Source organism: Oncorhynchus masou, chromosome 29, assembly GCF_036934945.1.
Source record: "Oncorhynchus masou masou isolate Uvic2021 chromosome 29, UVic_Omas_1.1, whole genome shotgun sequence".
NCBI classification, from domain to species: Eukaryota; Metazoa; Chordata; class Actinopteri; order Salmoniformes; family Salmonidae; genus Oncorhynchus; species Oncorhynchus masou.
The window spans coordinates 32,791,848-32,811,933 of record NC_088240.1 but is presented as its reverse complement, the minus strand read 5'-3'; the positions used below and the strand labels follow the sequence as shown (position 1 = coordinate 32,811,933).

Here is a 20,086-nt window from a genome sequence, read left to right as displayed (position 1 = left end):
CTATGAGACCTGGCTGTTCATCCAAACACACTCCTGCCTAGACACAACTGTTCAACACAAAATGAGCAATGAGTTAGTCTCGCAATGCAATCCTTCCAATTGTTGTTAATCACTCGGCTACCTGAGGAACCCTGGAAATCGAGGCTAGCATTGAATTGTGAATCAATTCAACAATTATTGTACATGGGAATACAGTAGCAACAATGGCAGATATAACAGTGGATGCAATGGTACTCAGGCCTCACCACTCTTTCTCTGTGTAGGGGATGGAGTTGTAGGACTGTTTGTAGAGAGCCACAAGAGTTGGGGCCCAGGCAGAGGTTACGATAGGGCAGGAGGGCAGCATAAAACTGATGAGATAAAAAAGACAAATGCTGTTGAAAAAACACACAACAAATCTACTGTATGCATTGAGAGTATGTACATTGTCAATCTATCAAAAATGTGCATTGCGTTTTGTTTTCTACAGTGTTTAGAATGGTACATTTCCACTGTTTATGGATAATATACTTTTATTGAATTCTCTAGAGTTGTCCAGACCTCCCTGAGGACTGTTGAGTGTGTGGTAGCAGTCGCCATAATGGATATCCATGTCCATGGTACAGTTGAGCGGATAGAGACGGCCTTTAGGATGCAGGATCCTATGGGCTTCCATGGAGGAACTGCGGCCGGTCAGGCAGTCATGGCCGTCGCCAGGTCCACTGAGCTGCGAAGGGCAGCTCTTCAGCCGGACACTGTCTGACAGAGACGAGAGACACAATGATCAGCAGCCGGATGCTGTTTATAAAGAACCCAGAGACCTAAAAATCAGGGCTACATAATACAGGCTATACTGAAGTTATTTGCTAGACTAGTCTCAGATCTGTAAAGATATTTGCTAGTCTCAGATCTGTTTCTGCTCTCTTGTATTCTATGACTGTAATGTAAAGATAGTTTGAGTCCACGTTAGTGTTACTCAAAAAAAAACATGACAGTCCAGTCCACCTTTCTCCTCTCCCCTCTGGGGTTGGCTCTGACCTGTAGGAGATGTTAGGGGCGGTGGCTCTGACCAGTAAGAGATGTTGGGGGCAGTGACTCTGACCAGTAAGAGATGTTAGGGGCGGTGACTCTGACCTGTAAGAGATGTTAGGGGCGGTGACTCTGACCTGTAAGAGATGTTAGGGGCGGTGACTCTGACCTGTAAGAGATGTTAGGGAGGTTGACTCTGACCTGTAGGAGATGTTAGGGGTGGTGACTCTGACCTGTTGGAGATGTTAGGGGCGGTGACTCTGAACAGTAAGAGATGTTAGGGGAGGTGACTCTGACCAGTAAAATATGATAGGGGCGGTGACTCTGACCAGTAAGAGATGTTGGGGGCGGTGACTCTGACCAGTAAGAGATGTTAGGGGCGGTGACTCTGACCTGTTGGAGATGTTAGGGGTGGTGACTCTGACCAGTAAGGGATGTTAGGGGCGGTGACTCTGACCAGTAAGAGATGTTAGGGGCGGTGACTCTGACCAGTAAGAGATGTTAGGGGCGGTGACTCTGACCAGTAAGAGATGTTAGGGGCTGTGACTAACCAGTAAGAGATGTTAGGGGCGGTGACTCTGACCTGTAGGAGATGTTAGGGGCGGTGACTCTGACCAGTAAGAGATGTTAGGTGTGGTGACTCTGACCAGTAAGAGATGTTAGGGGCGGTGACTCTAACCAGTAAAATATGTTAGGGGCGGTGACTCTGACCAGTAAGAGATGTTAGGGGCGGTGACTCTGACCTGTAAGAGATGTTAGGGGCGGTGACTCTGACCTGTCGGAAATGTTAGGGAGGTTGACTCTGACCTGTAGGAGATGTTAGGGGCGGTGAATATAACCTGTAGGAGATGTTAGTGGTGGTGACTCTGACCTGTAGGAGATGTTAGGGGCGGTGACTCTGACCTGTAAGAGATGTTAGGGGCGGTGAATCTGACCTGTAGGAGATGTTAGGGGCGGTGACTCTGACCTGTAGGAGATGTTAGGGGCGGAGACTCTGACCTGTAGGAGATGTTAGGAGCGGTGACTCTGACCTGTAGGAGATGTTAGGGGCGGTGACTCTGACCTGTAAGAGATGTTAGGGGCGGTGACTCTGACCTGTAAGAGATGTTAGGGGCGGTGACTGACCTGTAAGAGATGTTAGGGGCGGTGACTCTGACCTGTAAGAGATGTTAGGGGCAGTGACTCTGACCTGTAGGAGATGTTAGGGGCGGTGACTCTGACCTGTAAGAGATGTTAGGGCGGTGACTCTGACCTGTAGGAGATGTTAGGGGTGGTGACTCTGACCAGTAAGAGATGTTAGGGGAGGCGACTCTGACCAGTAAAGATGTTAGGGGCGGTGACTCTGACCAGTAAAGATGTTGGGGGTGGTGACTCTGACCAGTAAGAGATGTTAGGGGCGGTGACTCTGACCTGTAGGAGATGTTAGGGGCGGTGACTCTGACCAGTAAGGGATGTTAGGGGCGGTGACTCTGACCAGTAAGAGATGTTAGGGGAGGTGACTCTGACCAGTAAGAGATGTTAGGGAGGCGACTCTGACCAGTAAAAGATGATAGGGGCGGTGACTCTGACCAGTAAAAGATGTTAGGGGTGGTGACTCTGACCAGTAAGAGATGTTAGGGGCGGTGACTCTGACCTGTTGGAGATGTCAGGGGCGGTGACTCTGACCAGTAAGAGATGTTAGGGGCGGTGACTCTGACCAGTAAGAGATGTTAGGGGCGGTGACTCTGACCAGTAAGAGATGTTAGGGGAGGTGACTCTGACCAGTAAGAGATGTTATGGGCGGTGACTCTAACCAGTAAAATATGTTAGGGGCGGTGACTCTGACCAGTAAGAGATGTTAGGGGTGGTGACTCTGACCTGTAAGAGATGTTAGGGGCGGTGACTCTGACCTGTCGGAAATGTTAGGGAGGTTGACTCTGACCTGTAGGAGATGTTAGGGGCGGTGAATATAACCTGTAGGAGATGTTAGGGGTGGTGACTCTGACCTGTAGGAGATGTTAGGGGCGGTGACTCTGACCTGTAAGAGATGTTAGGGGCGGTGAATCTGACCTGTAGGAGATGTTAGGGGCGGTGACTCTGACATGTAAGATATGTTAGGGGCGGTGACTCTGACCTGTAGGAGATGTTAGGGGTGGAGACTCTGACCTGTAGGAGATGGTTAGGGGCGGTGACTCTGACCTGTAAGAGATGTTAGGGGCGGTGACTCTGACCTGTTGGAGATGTTAGGGGAGGTGACTCTGACCAGTAAGAGATGTTAGGGGAGGTGACTCTGACCAGTAAGAGATGTTAGGGGCGGTGACTCTGACCAGTAAGAGATGTTAGGGGAGGTGACTCTGACCAGTAAGAGATGTTAGGGGAGGTGACTCTGACCAGTAAGAGATGTTAGGGGAGGCAACTCTGACCAGTAAAATATGATAGGGGCGGTGACTCTGACCAGTAAAAGATGTTGGGGGCGGTGACTCTGACCAGTAAGAGATGTTAGGGGCGGTGACTCTGACCTGTTGGAGATGTTAGGTGTGGTGACTCTGACCAGTAAGAGATGTTAGGGGCTGTGACTCTAACCAGTAAGAGATGTTAGGGGCGGTGACTCTGACCTGTAGGAGATGTTAGGGGCGGTGACTCTGACCAGTAAGAGATGTTAGGGGCGGTGACTCTAACCAGTAAAATATGTTAGGGCGGTGACTCTGACCAGTAAGAGATGTTAGGGGCGGTGAATCTGACCTGTAGGAGATGTTAGGGGCGGTGACTCTGACCTGTCGGAAATGTTAGGGAGGTTGACTCTGACCTGTAGGAGATGTTAGGGGCGGTGAATATAACCTGTAGGAGATGTTAGGGGCGGTGACTCTGACCTGTAGGAGATGTTAGGGGCGGTGACTCTGACCTGTAAGAGATGTTAGGGGCGGTGAATCTGACCTGTAGGAGATGTTAGGGGCGGTGACTCTGACATTTAAGATATGTTAGGGGCGGTGACTCTGACCTGTAGGAGATGTTAGGGGCGGAGACTCTGACCTGTAGGAGATGTTAGGAGCGGTGACTCTGACCTGTAGGAGATGTTAGGGGCGGTGACTCTGACCTGTAGGAGATGTTAGGGGCGGTGACTCTGACCTGTAGGAGATGTTAGGGGCGGTGACTGACCTGTAAGAGATGTTAGGGGCGGTGACTCTGACCTGTAAGAGATGTTAGGGGCGGTGACTCTGACCTGTTGGAGATGTTAGGGGAGGTGACTCTGACCAGTAAGAGATGTTAGGGGAGGTGACTCTGACCAGTAAGAGATGTTAGGGGCGGTGACTCTGACCAGTAAGAGATGTTAGGGGAGGTGACTCTGACCAGTAAGAGATGTTAGGGGCGGTGACTCTGACCAGTAAGAGATGTTAGGGGCGGTGACTCTGACCAGTAAGAGATGTTAGGGGCGGTGACTCTGACCTGTAGGAGATGTTAGGGGCGGTGACTCTGACCAGTAAGAGATGTTAGGTGTGGTGACTCTGACCAGTAAGAGATGTTAGGGGCGGTGACTCTAACCAGTAAAATATGTTAGGGGCGGTGACTCTGACCAGTAAGAGATGTTAGGGGCGGTGACTCTGACCTGTAAGAGATGTTAGGGGCGGTGACTCTGACCTGTCGGAAATGTTAGGGAGGTTGACTCTGACCTGTAGGAGATGTTAGGGGCGGTGAATATAACCTGTAGGAGATGTTAGGGGTGGTGACTCTGACCTGTAGGAGATGTTAGGGGCGGTGACTCTGACCTGTAAGAGATGTTAGGGGCGGTGAATCTGACCTGTAGGAGATGTTAGGGGCGGTGACTCTGACATGTAAGATATGTTAGGGGCGGTGACTCTGACCTGTAGGAGATGTTAGGGGCGGTGACTCTGACCTGTAGGAGATGTTAGGGGCGGTGACTCTGACCTGTAGGAGATGTTAGGGGTGGTGACTCTGACCAGTAAGAGATGTTAGGGGCGGTGACTCTGACCAGTAAGAGATGTTAGGGGCGGTGACTCTGACCAGTAAGAGATGTTAGGGGCGGTGACTCTGACCAGTAAGAGATGTTAGGGGCGGTGACTCTGACCAGTAAGAGATGTTAGGGGCTGTGACTAACCAGTAAGAGATGTTAGGGGCGGTGACTCTGACCTGTAGGAGATGTTAGGGGCGGTGACTCTGACCAGTAAGAGATGTTAGGTGTGGTGACTCTGACCAGTAAGAGATGTTAGGGGCGGTGACTCTAACCAGTAAAATATGTTAGGGGCGGTGACTCTGACCAGTAAGAGATGTTAGGGGCGGTGACTCTGACCTGTAAGAGATGTTAGGGGCGGTGACTCTGACCTGTCGGAAATGTTAGGGAGGTTGACTCTGACCTGTAGGAGATGTTAGGGGCGGTGAATATAACCTGTAGGAGATGTTAGTGGTGGTGACTCTGACCTGTAGGAGATGTTAGGGGCGGTGACTCTGACCTGTAAGAGATGTTAGGGGCGGTGAATCTGACCTGTAGGAGATGTTAGGGGCGGTGACTCTGACCTGTAGGAGATGTTAGGGGCGGAGACTCTGACCTGTAGGAGATGTTAGGAGCGGTGACTCTGACCTGTAGGAGATGTTAGGGGCGGTGACTCTGACCTGTAAGAGATGTTAGGGGCGGTGACTCTGACCTGTAAGAGATGTTAGGGGCGGTGACTGACCTGTAAGAGATGTTAGGGGCGGTGACTCTGACCTGTAAGAGATGTTAGGGGCAGTGACTCTGACCTGTAGGAGATGTTAGGGGCGGTGACTCTGACCTGTAAGAGATGTTAGGGAGGTTGACTCTGACCTGTAGGAGATGTTAGGGGTGGTGACTCTGACCTGTTGGAGATGTTAGGGGCGGTGACTCTGACCTGTAAGAGATGTTAGGGGTGGTGACTCTGACCTGTTGGAGATGTTAGGGGCGGTGACTCTGACCAGTAAGAGATGTTAGGGGAGGCGACTCTGACCAGTAAAATATGATAGGGGCGGTGACTCTGACCAGTAAAAGATGTTGGGGGCGGTGACTCTGACCAGTAAGAGATGTTAGGGGCGGTGACTCTGACCTGTAGGAGATGTTAGGGGCGGTGACTCTGACCAGTAAGGGATGTTAGGGGCGGTGACTCTGACCAGTAAGAGATGTTAGGGGAGGCGACTCTGACCAGTAAGAGATGTTAGGGGAGGCGACTCTGACCAGTAAAATATGATAGGGGCGGTGACTCTGACCAGTAAAAGATGTTGGGGGCGGTGACTCTGACCAGTAAGAGATGTTAGGGGCGGTGACTCTGACCTGTTGGAGATGTTAGGGGCGGTGACTCTGACCAGTAAGAGATGTTAGGGGCGGTGACTCTGACCAGTAAGAGATGTTAGGGGAGGTGACTCTGACCAGTAAGAGATGTTAGGTGTGGTGACTCTGACCAGTAAGAGATGTTAGGGGCGGTGACTCTAACCAGTAAAATATGTTAGGGGCGGTGACTCTGACCAGTAAGAGATGTTAGGGGTGGTGACTCTGACCTGTAAGAGATGTTAGGGGCGGTGACTCTGACCTGTCGGAAATGTTAGGGAGGTTGACTCTGACCTGTAGGAGATGTTAGGGGCGGTGAATATAACCTGTAGGAGATGTTAGGGGTGGTGACTCTGACCTGTAGGAGATGTTAGGGGCGGTGACTCTGACCTGTAAGAGATGTTAGGGGCGGTGAATCTGACCTGTAGGAGATGTTAAGGGCGGTGACTCTGACATGTAAGATATGTTAGGGGCGGTGACTCTGACCTGTAGGAGATGTTAGGGGCGGAGACTCTGACCTGTAGGAGATGGTTAGGGGCGGTGACTCTGACCTGTAAGAGATGTTAGGGGCGGTGACTCTGACCTGTTGGAGATGTTAGGGGCGGTGACTCTGACCAGTAAGAGATGTTAGGGGAGGTGACTCTGACCAGTAAGAGATGTTAGGGGCGGTGACTCTGACCAGTAAGAGATGTTAGGGGAGGTGACTCTGACCAGTAAGAGATGTTAGGGGCGGTGACTCTGACCAGTAAGAGATGTTAGGGGAGGCGACTCTGACCAGTAAAATATGATAGGGGCGGTGACTCTGACCAGTAAAAGATGTTAGGGGGCGGTGACTCTGACCAGTAAGAGATGTTAGGGGCGGTGACTCTGACCTGTTGGAGATGTTAGGGGCGGTGACTCTGACCAGTAAGAGATGTTAGGGGCGGTGACTCTGACCTGTAGGAGATGTTAGGGGCGGTGACTATGACCAGTAAGAGATGTTAGGTGTGGTGACTCTGACCAGTAAGAGATGTTAGGGGCGGTGACTCTAACCAGTAAAATATGTTAGGGGCGGTGACTCTGACCAGTAAGAGATGTTAGGGGCGGTGACTCTGACCTGTAAGAGATGTTAGGGGCGGTGACTCTGACCTGTCGGAAATGTTAGGGAGGTTGACTCTGACCTGTAGGAGATGTTAGGGGCGGTGACTCTGACCTGTAGGAGATGTTAGGGGCGGTGACTCTGACCTGTAGGAGATGTTAGGGGCGGTGACTCTGACCTGTAAGAGATGTTAGGGGCGGTGAATCTGACCTGTAGGAGATGTTAGGGGCGGTGACTCTGACATTTAAGATATGTTAGGGGCGGTGACTCTGACCTGTAGGAGATGTTAGGGGCGGAGACTCTGACCTGTAGGAGATGTTAGGGGCGGGTGACTCTGACCTGTAGGAGATGTTAGGGGCGGTGACTCTGACCTGTAGGAGATGTTAGGGGCGGTGACTCTGACCTGTAGGAGATGGTTAGGGGCGGTGACTCTGACCTGTAAGAGATGTTAGGGGCGGTGACTCTGACCTGTAAGAGATGTTAGGGGAGGTGACTCTGACCAGTAAGAGATGTTAGGGGCGGTGACTCTGACCAGTAAGAGATGTTAGGGGAGGTGACTCTGACCAGTAAGAGATGTTAGGGGCGGTGACTCTGACCAGTAAGAGATGTTAGGGGAGGCGACTCTGACCAGTAAAATATGATAGGGGCGGTGACTCTGACCAGTAAAAGATGTTGGGGGCGGTGACTCTGACCAGTAAGAGATGTTAGGGGCGGTGACTCTGACCTGTTGGAGATGTTAGGTGTGGTGACTCTGACCAGTAAGAGATGTTAGGGGCGGTGACTCTGACCTGTAGGAGATGTTAGGGGCGGTGACTATGACCAGTAAGAGATGTTAGGTGTGGTGACTCTGACCAGTAAGAGATGTTAGGGGCGGTGACTCTAACCAGTAAAATATGTTAGGGGCGGTGACTCTGACCAGTAAGAGATGTTAGGGGCGGTGACTCTGACCTGTAAGAGATGTTAGGGGCGGTGACTCTGACCTGTCGGAAATGTTAGGGAGGTTGACTCTGACCTGTAGGAGATGTTAGGGGCGGTGAATATAACCTGTAGGAGATGTTAGGGGCGGTGACTCTGACCTGTAGGAGATGTTAGGGGCGGTGACTCTGACCTGTAAGAGATGTTAGGGGCGGTGAATCTGACCTGTAGGAGATGTTAGGGCGGTGACTCTGACATGTAAGATATGTTAGGGGCGGTGACTCTGACCTGTAGGAGATGTTAGGGGCGGAGACTCTGACCTGTAGGAGATGTTAGGGGCGGTGACTCTGACCTGTAGGAGATGTTAGGGGCGGTGACTCTGACCTGTAGGAGATGTTAGGGGCGGTGACTCTGACCTGTAGGAGATGTTAGGGGCGGTGACTGACCTGTAAGAGATGTTAGGGGCGGTGACTCTGACCTGTAAGAGATGTTAGGGGTGGTGACTCTGACCTGTAGGAGATGTTAGGGGGGGGGGGTGACTGACCTGTAAGATATGTTAGGGGCGGTGACTCTGACCTGTAGGAGATGTTAGGGGCGGTGACTCTGACCTGTAGGAAATGTTAGGGAGGTTGACTCTGACCTGTAGGAGATGTTAGGGGCGGTGACTCTGACCTGTAGGAGATGTTAGGGGCGGTGACTCTGACCTGTAAGAGATGTTAGGGGCGGTGACTCTGACCTGTAGGAGATGTTAGGGGCGGTGACTCTGACCTGTAGGAGATGTTAGGGGCGGTGACTCTGACATGTAAGATATGTTAGGGGCGGTGACTCTGACCTGTAGGAGATGTTAGGGGCGGTGACTCTGACCTGTAGGAGATGTTAGGGGCGGAGACTCTGACCTGTAGGAGATGTTAGGGGCGGTGACTCTGACTTGTAGGAGATGTTAGGGGCGGTGACTGACCTGTAAGAGATGTTAGGGGCGGTGACTCTGACCTGTAAGAGATGTTAGGGGCGGTGACTCTGACCTGTAGGAGATGTTAGGGGGGGTGACTCTGACCTGTAAGAGATGTTAGGGGCAGGTGACTCTGACCTGTAGGAGATGTTAGGGGCGGTGACTCTGACCTGTAAGAGATGTTAGGGGCGGAGACTCTAACCAGTAAGAGATGTGAGGGGTGGTGACTCTGACCTGTAGGAGATGTTAGAGTTAGGGGCGGTGACTCTGACCTGTAGGAGATGTTAGGGGCGGTGACTCTGATATGTTAGGGAGGTTGACTCTGACCTTTAGGAGATGTTAGGGGCAGTGACTCTGACCTGTAGGAGATGTTAGGGGCGGTGACTCTGACCTGTAGGAGATGTTCGGGGCGTTGACTCTGACCTGTAGGAGATGTTCGGGCGGTGACTCTGACCTGTAGGAGATGTTAGGACCTGTAGGAGATGTTAGGGGCGGAGACTCTGGCGGTGACTCTGACCTGTAAGAGATGTTAGGGGCTGTGACTCTGACCAGTAGGAGATATTATGGGGGCGGTGACTCTGACCTGTAATGAAATGTTAGGGGCAGTGACTCTGACCTGTAGGAGATGTTAGGGGCGGTGACTCTGACCAGTAAGAGATGTTAGGGGCGGTGACTCTGACCAGTAAGAGATGTTAGGGGAGGTGACTCTGACCAGTAAGAGATGTTAGGTGTGGTGACTCTGACCAGTAAGAGATGTTAGGGGCGGTGACTCTAACCAGTAAAATATGTTAGGGGCGGTGACTCTGACCAGTAAGAGATGTTAGGGGTGGTGACTCTGACCTGTAAGAGATGTTAGGGGTGGTGACTCTGACCTGTCGGAAATGTTAGGGAGGTTGACTCTGACCTGTAGGAGATGTTAGGGGCGGTGACTATAACCTGTAGGAGATGTTAGGGGTGGTGACTCTGACCTGTAGGAGATGTTAGGGGCGGTGACTCTGACCTGTAAGAGATGTTAGGGGCGGTGAATCTGACCTGTAGGAGATGTTAGGGGCGGTGACTCTGACCTGTCGGAAATGTTAGGGAGGTTGACTCTGACCTGTAGGAGATGTTAGGGGCGGTGAATATGTTACCTGTAGGAGATGTTAGGGGCGGTGACTCTGACCTGTAGGGAATGTTAGGGGCGGTGACTCTGACCTGTAAGAGATGTTAGGGGCGGTGAATCTGACCTGTAGGAGATGTTAGGGGCGGTGACTCTGACATTTAAGATATGTTAGGGGCGGTGACTCTGACCTGTAGGAGATGTTAGGGGCGGTGACTCTGACCTGTAGGAGATGTTAGGGGCGGTGACTCTGACCTGTAGGAGATGTTAGGGGCGGTGACTCTGACCTGTAGGAGATGTTAGGGGCGGTGACTCTGACCTGTAGGAGATGTTAGGGGCGGTGACTGACCTGTAAGAGATGTTAGGGGCGGTGACTCTGACCTGTAAGAGATGTTAGGGACCTGTAAAGAATGGGTGACTCTGACCTGTTGGAGATGTTAGGGGAGGTGACTCTGACCAGTAAGAGATGTTAGGGGAGGTGACTCTGACCAGTAAGAGATGTTAGGGGCGGTGACTCTGACCAGTAAGAGATGTTAGGGGAGGTGACTCTGACCAGTAAGAGATGTTAGGGGCGGTGACTCTGACCAGTAAGAGATGTTAGGGGAGGCGACTCTGACCAGTAAAATATGATAGGGGCGGTGACTCTGACCAGTAAAAGATGTTGGGGGCGGTGACTCTGACCAGTAAGAGATGTTAGGGGCGGTGACTCTGACCTGTTGGAGATGTTAGGTGTGGTGACTCTGACCAGTAAGAGATGTTAGGGGCGGTGACTCTGACCAGTAAGAGATGTTAGGTGTGGTGACTCTGACCAGTAAGAGATGTTAGGGGCGGTGACTCTAACCAGTAAAATATGTTAGGGGCGGTGACTCTGACCAGTAAGAGATGTTAGGGGCGGTGACTCTGACCTGTAAGAGATGTTAGGGGCGGTGACTCTGACCTGTAAGAGATGTTAGGGGCGGTGACTCTGACCTGTAAGAGATGTTAGGGGCGGTGAATATAACCTGTAGGAGATGTTAGGGGCGGTGACTCTGACCTGTAGGAGATGTTAGGGGCGGTGACTCTGACCTGTAAGAGATGTTAGGGGCGGTGAATCTGACCTGTAGGAGATGTTAGGGGCGGTGACTCTGACATGTAAGATATGTTAGGGGCGGTGACTCTGACCTGTAGGAGATGTTAGGGGCGGAGACTCTGACCTGTAGGAGATGTTAGGAGCGGTGACTCTGACCTGTAGGAGATGTTAGGGGCGGTGACTCTGACCTGTAGGAGATGTTAGGGGCGGTGACTCTGACCTGTAGGAGATGTTAGGGGCGGTGACTGACCTGTAAGAGATGTTAGGGGCGGTGACTCTGACCTGTAAGAGATGTTAGGGGTGGTGACTCTGACCTGTAGGAGATGTTAGGGGGGTGATTCTGACCTGTAAGATATGTTAGGGGCGGTGACTCTGACCTGTAGGAGATGTTAGGGGCGGTGACTCTGACCTGTAGGAGATGTTAGGGGCGGTGACTCTGACATGTAAGATATGTTAGGGGCGGTGACTCTGACCTGTAGGAGATGTTAGGGGCGGAGACTCTGACCTGTAGGAGATGTTAGGGGCAGAGACTCTGACCTGTAAGAGATGTTAGGGGCGGTGACTCTGACCTGTAGGAGATGTTAGGGGCAGTGACTGACCTGTAAGAGATGTTAGGGGCGGTGACTCTGACCTGTAAGAGATGTTAGGGGCGGTGACTCTGACCTGTAGGAGATGTTGGGGGGGGGTTGATTCTGACCTGTAAGAGATGTTAGGGGCGGTGACTCTGACCTGTAGGAGATGATAGGGGCGGTGACTCTGACCTGTAAGAGATGTTAGGGGCGGAGACTCTAACCAGTAAGAGATGTGAGGGGTGGTGACTCTGACCTGTAGGAGATGTTAGAGTTAGGGGCGGTGACTCTGACCTGTAGGAGATGTTAGGGGCGGTGACTCTGATATGTTAGGGAGGTTGACTCTGACCTTTAGGAGATGTTAGGGGCGGTGACCCTGACCTGTAGGAGATGTTAGGGGCGGTGACTCTGACCTGTAGGAGATGTTCGGGGCGGTGACTCTGACCTGTAGGAGATGTTCGGGGCGGTGACTCTGACCTGTAGGAGATGTTCGGGGCGGTGACTCTGACCTGTAGGAGATGTTAGGGGCTGAGACTCTGACGTGTAGGAGATATTATGGGCGGTGACTTTGACCTGAATGAAATGTTAGGGGCAGTGACTCTGACCTGTAGGAGATGTTAGGGGCGGTGACTCTGACCTGTAAGAGATGTTAGGGGCGGTAACTCTGACCTGTAGGAGATGTTATGGGCGGTTACATGCTCCAGGGCCACCTCCTGCTGGGCAGGGCTCATGTCGGTCCCCAACACCGAGGAGAAGTGAGGAGGCAAGGAGCACAGTGCCCTGAACCACAGCCTACATCTACTGCCAGGTCAAAGGGCTGCATGCCCCTCTGTCAAACAGGACACATCCCCATCACACACAGGTATGAGACATTATTAGTACATATGCACATTTTAAGGCAGGACAAAGTATATTTACAATCTTTTTCTGCTCCAAAAACATTAAAAAGCTGGAACGAAACAGGCATTGATATAATTATGTAATGTATTGCAATAGTATTTGCCTTTGTAACTATTCTGAACAAAAATATGAATGCAACATGCAACAATTTTACTAAGTTACAGTTCATATAAGGAAATCAGTCAATTTAAATAAATCAATTTGGCCCTAATCTATAGATTTCTCATCCCAAATCTATGGATTTCACATGACTGAGCAGGGGCGCAGTCATGGGTGGTCTTGGGAGGGCAGAGGCCCACCCACTTGGGATCCAGACCCAGCCAAATAGAATTTGTTTTTCCCCACAAATAGCTTTATTCCAGTCGGAAATACTCCTCAGTTTCATCAGCTTTCCGGTTGGCTGCAGGTGAAGAAGCCAGATGTGGAGGTCCTGTGCTGGCGTGGTTACACATGGTCTGCGATTTTGAGGCCGGTTGGACGTACTGCCAAATTCTCTAAAACGACATTGGAGGCAGCTTATGGTTTAGAAATTAACATTAAATTCTCTGGCAAAAGCTCTGGTGGAGAGCACTGCAGTCAGCATGCTAATTGCACACTCCCTCAAAACTTGAGACATCTGTGGCATTGTGTTGTGTGACAAAACGGCACATTTTAGAGAGTATTTATATTTTCCCCAGCACAAGGTGCACCTGTGTACTGACCATGCTCTTTAATCCGCTTCTTGTTATGCCACACCAGTCAGGTGGATGGATTATTTTGGAAAAGGAGAAATGCTCACTAACAGGGATGTAAACTAATTTGTGCACAAGACTTGAGAGAAATAGGCGTTTTGTGGGTATCAAAGATTTCTGGGATCTTTTATTTCAGTTCATGAAACATGGGACCAACACTTTACTTGATGCGTTTATATTTTATGTCCACAGAAGACTGTAACCATATCATCTGAGCATGCATATTCCATGATATTTGATTTAAGAAAAACAAACGGTCTGTATCCTGGTGTAACAGGTATATGTCACGACTTCCTTCTCTTCAGGAAGGACAAGGCCTCTTCAATGAGCTGAGACTCCAGTAGGAGGCAGGAGGTATGAGGCAGCATGCTCCTTACATTCAAACAGATGATGGGCCATGCCATGCCACTGAGCTATACTACAGGAGAAAACAACACAGGAAAACAACGGTATTCTTCAGCCTAGAAAGAGACCTGTTTCTCTTACGGATTTTACTAAAACTCATGCAAGCTTTCTTTCTCACTAGGTTGTGGAAGCTACATTAAGGAATGTGATCACACACACACTACCTCACTCGTCGTAGGATATTCCCTTTCTTCATAGAGCCAGTTCCAGGGAAACCACTAGTTTCTTGGCCAGGCTCATATGAGACAGGCCCCAGATAGAGAGGAAGGGGCAGAGCAGCGGCTTCATGGGAATGTGTGTTTGCGAATGAGGCTGGGCTCATGGGGTCAAAGAGAGCTGTGTGCTGTGTCAGAACCAATAAGAAGTCCCATGGAGATGGGGGAAGGATCATAAACTTGTTTTCCTATGAGGTGCTTTCCTTGTTGTGATTGATGTGGGAAAATACAAAAGCCTGATGAGTTCAGTCTCCTTACTCAGATAAAAACCTTATTCTAACTGATCACTAAGCCATAGATCAACAACAACAGGCTTTATCCTGAGCTGCACTACCACTAGATCATTGAAAGAGTTAATCATAAACAGTCAATGTCTGAAGGACTGGTCCAAGAACCGATTAAAGGTCTTCTCTAAGTTTGCATAATGTTATGAATTTGGTTGAACACATGCATACAGCATATTAAAAAGAGAAAAAAGAACATCTGGGGCAGTGTGGTTATGTTTAGACAGGCAGCCCAATTCTGATGTTTTCGCATCAGATCTTTTCACATCAGATCTTTTTCAGACCTGATCTGATTGCTCAAAACACAAATTAGTGAACAAGTATCAGAATTGGTCTGCTTGTCTAAACGCAGCCTAAGTATCAAGTGTCTCAGACCAGGATCAGATCCCCGTCGTCCATGTTATATTTTTCATTGTGATCTAAAAGGCAAAACCGATCCTAAAATCCACACCCCTAATATTACTCTGAGACACTTGATACGGCCCTGCAGTTAAATAATATTCAACATTTACAATTGTGTCTGCAGACATTTTATTGTAAATCTCAGGCAAGGAAGATACTAAAGGTGGCAAGCATTTTGGTAATGATGTGATTAAGGTGAATAGTTTGCTCTACATTACAATGTATAATAGAAAAGAGCAGACAAAACCAAAGGGACTTCAATGACATCTTATGTGAACAGAATAACATTTCTAGTAACAGCTTGAACATGATTCAAACAAGCCTAAACACAAGCTTAAAACACATCTGTCTCCACACAAACACATTCACACTGTGAAGAGTTCACTCCGGTTTAGACGCCAGGACACAGAAATACTCCAGCGTCACTTCCATGAGTGTGTCTGGTGATGTGACTCCCATCTCCTTTAGAAACCTGCAATATGACGTCAATATATTTGATAAAATAATTCCATGTGGGATGGACCATAAAAGTGACATGGATGACGTTTTGTATTTTTTCAATCATTTCTTTCTTAATTTTTTTGTTCAATCATTTTTTAAATAATCTCATTAGTTCATTCATTCACCCATAATCCATTCATCCATCCATTCAGTCATTCATTCATCCATTGATTGATCAGGGTTGTTACCTGTCGAGTGTTCTCTGCAGCAGTGCGGTGGCAGCATCAGGCTCGGCCCTCTGTAAGGCCTGGTACATGGAGAAGGACTCCATGAAGCCCACTATGTTCCTCACTGAGATCTGCTGCTTCAGTGGGATACACTCAATCCTGAAAGAAGAACAGATACACTGTTGAATTGAGAGGAGTCATTGTGGATGCCCTATTTATCCAGGGGGGCCTAGAGGTTTAAGTCAAGTAAGTCATAATATTGAATACTCCTGCAGTTTATTGACAACAACATTTGATTTTGACCACCTGAGAGTAACTAGGTGTGAGTGCATTACTTCTGTATATATATATATATATATTCTCAAATAGAAACTCAGAGACACAGGGTCAAAGTCACACCATGAGAAATGTTTTAATGTGTAACAGGCTGTCCTACTGGGTTCTCACAGAGTCTGTATGAGTTACCTCTCTTTGTCAGGGAAGGGGATAGCAGTGTAAAGCTCCTGTAGTTTGGTGTTGGCCACTGCTACCTGTGTGCTGGTGTATGGTAACAGCACCTTCTTGAACTGGGGATGGCAAAGTCAAATCTCAGTCAGGAAACAGTCAGCACACGTGGTACTTATATCAAAGAAAGAATTGTGAGGGTCTGTTGTATCATACAGGTGAGCCCATGGAAATTAAACTTTTTTTCACAAGAGAAATGTCTCAATATGGCAGCAAACAAAAATGTTGTAAGCATACTGTACATGAAAACAACAATTGTACTTAGTACCCAGTGAAAATAAACATATAAAATAAACTAAACCAATTAAGTAGCATTGGTTTTCACCTCATCACAGATGTTAGTGAGTCTGTCCCCACATGTGCCGTAATGGAGTCTGAAGTTATCACCAAAGCCAAGCAGAGCCATGCAGCCGCAAGGCTTCAGGACCCGGCCTGCCTCCAAGAGGAACCGCTGCTGGTCAAACCAATGGGCCGCTGAGGCTGCAGTCAGTAGGTCCACAGAAGCATCCGGAAACGGCAGCTCCTCAGCTGTCCCTTTCCTGTATAGTAAGTATTAAGACACAGCACCAAACATTGAGGATTTCTACATAAACTAACATATTAACTAGGGACCTATTGAAAGTGGGAAGCTACCGCTGACCTTTGTGCTGAGTGTAATTGATCGTCTCTGCAGATTGTCATCACTGTTTCTTTTTAAACAACATACACGTTGGTTTACATTTTCTCCCATTCAAAATCCTATTATCCCTAAACCCTAAATCTAACTCCTAACCCTTAACCCTAATTGTATATGAGATTTGGTTTAAGGTGAAACCTTTTACTCCCAGCTTGTGTTTTATGATTGTCTTCCTCCTGCTTTTGAATTGTTGTGGGTGACCCCTCAGAGCTCTCGGCCTCTCATGTCCTCCCACTTTCTCCAGACTGGTCAGAGGTGAAAAAGGCCCGTGCAACCCAAGGTTTGACACCAAATACAAAAATAAACACTCTTAATCCCTAAACCCTAACCAAACTCTAAAATAGCAATTTTTCTCAATGTATGAGGAACGGAAAAATGTCCCCACTTTTTTCACATTTTCCTTGTTTTACTATCCTTGTGAGGACTTTTGGACCTCAAAAGGATAGTAAAGTTAAACGCACAGACACATTCAAATACCTGTAGGTGATGTTGTTGAACCCTGCCACTGCCCTGGCCTCCTCCAGTTGGCACTCGCTGATGTCGATGCCCACAACTTCCTGGAAGTGTGGGGCCAGCAGGCGTGAGTTCTGCCCCGTCCCACAGCCCAGGTCCACAGCTAGGGCATGAGGCTGGACTTTCTGAAGAGAGGGGAACAGTGAGACACTATTTAACTAGCCTTCACTAAAGGAGAGTGATTGCTAGTGATAGTGTAAATGTGATGTTCAATACAGATAATATACAGTACCAGTTAAAAGTTTGGACAAACTAACTCATTCAAGGGTTTTTCTTTATTTTTGCTATTTTCTACATTGCAGAATATTAGTGAAGACATCAAAACTCTGAAATAACACATATGGTATCATATAGTAACCAACAAATGGTTAAATACATCAAAATATATTTTATATTCTTCAAAGTTGCCACCTTTCGCCTTGATGACAGCTTTGCTCACTCTTGGCATTCTCTCATCCAGCTTCACCTGGAATGCTTTTCCAACAGTCTTGAAGGAGTTCCCACATATGGAGTGCAAATGAGCTATCTGCTGTATACCACCCCTACCTTGTCACAACACAACCGATTTGCTCAAACACATTAAGAAGGAAAGACATTTTACAAATTAACTTTTAACTAGGCACACCTGTTAATGTAAATGCATTCCAGGTGACTACCTCATGAAGCAGTTTGAGAGAATGCCTATAATGTGCAAAACTGTCATCAAGGCAAAGGGTGGCTACTTTGAAGAATCTCAGATATATAAAACATATATTGATTTGTTTAACACTTTTTTGGTTACTACATGATTCCATATGTGTTATTTCATAGTTTTGATGTTTTCACTATTATTCTACAATGTAGAAAATATTAAAAATAAAGAAAATCCCTTGAATGGGTTGGTTTGTCCAAACTTTTGATATGTACTGTATATTAAACTCTGGTCTCACCTTCCTTTCCAGGTAATGCAGGATGATGTCTCTGATCTCCTCTGGGGGTACAAAGCGGTACCTCTGGTAGATGGAGGCATGGTGTTTCTCCTCAAACAGCCGGTAGGTCATGGTGCTCTGCTGTCGTCTGCTCCGCTAGCCAAGTGCTCCTTCCAGCTTGCAGTGACTCAGCAGAGACACAGAGACTGATCTGCTCCTTCACTAGGATCTGTCAATCATTACATGGAAGGAGGAGAGATACTGTACATAAGGAGTAGGACAGAGGAGGCTACTGGTAGTAGACACTCAGTCACATATAGGAGAGGTTAAAGTGATTCTATGACACCTGGGCTGCTAAGATAAAATTACTTGTTGATTTGTCTGTGATGTGTGGAACAATAACGTCCGATAAGGGCCACAATAATGACATGTCCATAGATAGACTAGTGGTTTAAAACATGTCATTGTGTCTTACAGTATGTCTTATGTCTTATGCAGGTACTGCATTCAGTTAGATTGTGCATTTAAGACAAAAGTTGTGAAACTAGACTGGATCCCATGATGCAGGGATTAGGTTATCGAACAGAACCGTTTCCTGAACAATAACAAAAAACAAGAACAAGTACAGAAATGTTTAAATAGTGTTCTGAAAGTTTGCAATGAGGTCATATTCAATTGTAATGTCAAATATAACAAAATCACCTTCCAAAATGTAATGGAGCTTGTAAAGCCATATGTGTTTCTCTCTCAGCTGAAAATTCCACGTAAGCAAAGTTGCCATGTCCCTCTCACAGTATTACCGGAAGTGTGCACAGATTGTCCAAATAGCCATATGCATGCTGGGGCTTTCAGTGTTAACCCTTGACTGTCCAGAATATTGAACCTATTGTAAAACCCTTGCTGACCCAGAGCGTGTATAACATTGGAGATGTTTACATTTAAATTGACGGTAATTACGTAATGATAAGCAAGTGATTTAACCCCCCCCCCTAGAAGCATGACTAAATAATTTCTAGAGGGAGTGAATGGTGGAACATAGTGATGACAAACCTGCAATGTAAGACAAAATATAGGTCCATAGAAATAGGAAGGAACTGCACAGAATTTATTTGCAGCCTTTATGTTTATTTTTTGTTTTTATGTTTATTTTTTTGTTTGATTATTTTTCATTACATACACTTGTACAGAAAGATAAAGAAAATAATTATAAATGCTGACAAAAAACATGAAGCTACTGTCAGTGGTGCTTGACTGGCTGCAGGGGTGACAGGCGCAGGAGAGCAGAACTGGGTAAAAACCGGAGCAGTTTAATATGCAAAACCAACGGCACCCAGAACAAGATATGGGTGCAAAATAACCCGTTGCGAACCAGTCAGAGTGCACAAACACATTACAAGAAACAATTTCACACACAGGTATGGGAAACAAATGGAAAAAGAAAGGTGGGGTGGCGATGGCTAGAAGACGGTGACGTCGAACGCGAACGCCGCCCAAACAAGGAGAGGAACCGACTTCGGCGGAAGTAAAAGGGTTGACTTTAAAATGAAGGACAGACGCAAATGAACCACTAATCACATGAAATTAATAATCATCTTCGGAAATAACTTTGTCAAAGCAACAAATGACTATGGCTTTACAATTATGGTGAAAAAAGAGAGAAATGTTAGGGTTAAATTCCTCCTAGAGGTCAGGAATACTCTGGTGAATACTCCTGGCATGTGTATTGGGGTATAATCATGGAATTTCTGCAGAAGTGAAGTCTCAGTTTATTGAATGAAACCTTCTAGCCAATACAATTTCATTAATTGCTGAGGAGAGTCTTTTGGACCTGAACAGGATAGTAAAGTTAGACACCCCCCCCCACACACACACACACACATACACACACGTTCAAACACCTGTAGGTGATGTTGTTGAATCCTGC

At 47.8% G+C, this 20,086-nt stretch overlaps 1 protein-coding gene and 1 pseudogene across 1 annotated transcript; both read right to left on the bottom strand.

Moving 5' to 3' along the window:
- On the bottom strand, window positions 1-14,923 carry LOC135519573 (uncharacterized; annotated as a pseudogene).
- Window positions 14,924-15,009: 86 nt separating this feature from the next.
- LOC135519365 (putative methyltransferase DDB_G0268948) lies at window positions 15,010-18,955 on the bottom strand. The gene is made up of 7 exons (XM_064944553.1): window positions 18,865-18,955; window positions 18,184-18,391; window positions 17,219-17,379; window positions 16,391-16,604; window positions 16,027-16,127; window positions 15,583-15,720; window positions 15,010-15,365 (listed from the first exon to the last, which is right to left on the bottom strand). The coding sequence occupies exons 2-7, from the start codon at window positions 18,292-18,294 to the stop codon at window positions 15,275-15,277; spliced, it is 816 nt and encodes a 271-aa protein (XP_064800625.1). The 5' UTR covers window positions 18,295-18,391; window positions 18,865-18,955; the 3' UTR covers window positions 15,010-15,274.
- Between the last annotated feature and the right edge of the window lie 1,131 nt (window positions 18,956-20,086).

What these genes read in the sequence shown, in the direction of transcription:
- LOC135519365 (XM_064944553.1), bottom strand. Translation starts at nt 18,294, where the DNA reads ATGACCTACCGGCTGTTTGAGGAGAAACACCATGCCTCCATCTACCAG. An exon ending in TCACTAACATCTGTGATGAG is followed by an intron (nt 16,128 to 16,390) that starts GTGAAAACCAAT and finishes TGCCATCCCCAG; the next exon opens with TTCAAGAAGGTGCTGTTACC. An exon ending in CTGCAGAGAACACTCGACAG is followed by an intron (nt 15,366 to 15,582) that starts GTAACAACCCTG and finishes GTCATATTGCAG; the next exon opens with GTTTCTAAAGGAGATGGGAG.